Genomic DNA, 2,373 nt, shown 5'->3' with positions numbered 1-2,373 from the left:
AGGCGGGTATGAGAATTCTTTTTATAAAGTTTGTGGATTTTAACGAGAATGGAGATGGGGATTTCCATAGCAAGGCCGGGATGAGGATTACAAAACCCGCCCCATACCCGGCCCATTGCCATCCCTACTCTCATCATTTAAGATATTTGTATCCTTGGTAAATATTTCAAAACTTTAACGTGCAAAACTTCGAATGTAAAATGTCCCTACATAATGGGGTATATAGATATATAAATATTAAATGGTTCACACTGTTGAATGACCATCTCAACTAAAAATTTAAGCTCTTAGTGAAATGTATCATTTAATATTAATATCTCCAATACACACATTATTATAAGTGCTACACTCGGAATAGAGAAACCACACACATACACACACACACACACACACACACACACACACACACATATATATATATATATATATATATATATATATATATATATATATATATATATATATACAGGGCCGGTTCTGAGGTGAGGCGAAGTAGGCGGTCGCCTAGGGCCCCCAATTTTTTTCGAAAATTTGGGGCCCCCAAATTATTTTATATACACTTTATATATTAGTAATTATTTTAAAAAAAATATTATATATAATATTTTGGAACATCGGTTCTAAAATAAATTTAAACTAAATGATCAATAGATATTTTTGAAATTTTCTTAACCTTGGGGCCCCTAAATATTAATTTATAATGTCTTAATTACTTATTTTATTTTAAAATAAGAATCAATATTTATTAGTGTATTCAAGTTTATAAATATTTTTGAAGTCTATTGCTATAAAAATATACGTCACGGGAGGAAGTGAACAAGCAAATCATATTGTTAATTTTGAATTTTGGTCCATATTTTTAGGTACTTTATATTCATACATTTCAAAAAATATTTCGTGGGCACTGCCCCCGAACCCCCAGAATCTTTATTTTCTTCATTTTTAGAAAAAAATATAAAATATTTTTTTTTACTACATTCAATTTCGAACATCCATTAATAAAAAAAATGGTTCATCTGATAGGGCCATCTGTTTTCAATTGTTCTTTAAACCTCGCCTAGGCCCCTGAATTCCTAGGAACGGTCCTGTATATATATATGCCTTTTTATTTATAATTAATATCCATAATTTCTTGGGAAATTTTATTTAAAAAGCCGTAACTCGTGACAACAATTATATAAGAGAAACCATATAGCTATAGTTTCTCTCAGAGCTTGAGAAGATGAGAATCCAATCCTTTGGTAATCTCAACAAAAAGTTGAGCGTAATCGTCGGGATTCGGGACGGAATCATTAGCTTTCTCGAACTCCAAACACCACGTAACCGATCCATCACCGACGGTAACCCTAGCCACGAAACTGTTGTACTCCTTCTTAACCTCTCCTTCAAGTGCTACAAAGGCTATGGATCTCTCTTTATCGTTTATTTCTTCAGTCTTCACCTTCACATACACCGGCTTACCTAAATTGTATCAAATCATAATCCTTAATTGCTTTCCATTTGGATTGAAAAATTTCTTAAGTATTTCGAATTCATAATAATAAACTCATCGAACTTCTTGTTTGAATGAATTCTTTTTTAGGGTTTTATGTTGTATTTAAATTGAAGTACTTCGATTCGAAATGAGTATTTTGGAGGTGAATTAGACGACTCCATGTAAAGTGGATTTCGGGTTCATGTACCACTCATGCACGCAAAAAATTAGTTCGAAAAGATTTGTAATAAATTAGTGTGACGAAATTATTTTTCGTCACAAGAAATTGTCAAGAAACTCTCCGATCGAGGAAATTGCATTAAATTTATTAATAACTGATTTAAAAACTTTTAATATGGCAAATAGCTAGAGAATTAGTAAACTGAAAGAAAAGAAATGCAAAATACATACCAAAAATATAGTTCAAGAGCTTGATATTTCCATCTTGACCCTCCTTTCCTTCGACTAATTGAGATTTTACGAATATATGTGGAAGCACGTTGCTAAACTGAGTCATGTTATATTTCCAGAAATCGTAGAACTTAGCTGGGGAACATTTGATTTCTGCCTTGGCCTCAATCTTAGCTATCTGAGCCATAGTTTTTTTTTTTTTTTTTTGCCAAATAATAAATTTTGATGAGCGAAGTTCTATTTTTCTTAGGGGGCTTTAAATAATGTGGATATTTTTCCATGAAGAATAAATAGTTGTATTATTAGGCTACCTCATTGGATAGAAAAATTCCTTTCTTTACAAAATGCGCCTTTTTTCCGGATTCTTGATTTTGAAAGACAACGAAGATTCTTGTACGATAGTGGTCATTCTTGTAAAATACGAGAAAATTGTATACAAAATGGTTTTATAGAAATAAAAATAAAATTTGGGTATGTGTTTTAGTGAG

At 31.5% G+C, this 2,373-nt stretch overlaps 1 protein-coding gene across 1 annotated transcript; it reads right to left on the bottom strand.

The window, feature by feature from the left end:
* Positions 1–1,102: 1,102 nt before the first annotated feature.
* Positions 1,103–2,122, bottom strand: LOC148766376 (major latex protein 15-like). The gene is made up of 2 exons (XM_088827003.1): positions 1,886–2,122; positions 1,103–1,461 (listed from the first exon to the last, which is right to left on the bottom strand). Exons 1-2 carry the CDS (start codon positions 2,070–2,072, stop codon positions 1,208–1,210), a joined length of 441 nt encoding a protein of 146 aa, XP_088683129.1. The 5' UTR covers positions 2,073–2,122; the 3' UTR covers positions 1,103–1,207.
* Positions 2,123–2,373: the final 251 nt, after the last annotated feature.

The sequence above is a fragment of the Erythranthe guttata genome, chromosome 12, assembly GCF_056151865.1.
Source record: "Erythranthe guttata isolate IM_541 chromosome 12, IM_541, whole genome shotgun sequence".
Lineage (NCBI taxonomy): Eukaryota > Viridiplantae > Streptophyta > Magnoliopsida > Lamiales > Phrymaceae > Erythranthe > Erythranthe guttata.
The sequence above is the reverse complement of the archived record's forward strand: the minus strand, read 5'-3'. Positions and strand labels throughout refer to the sequence as shown.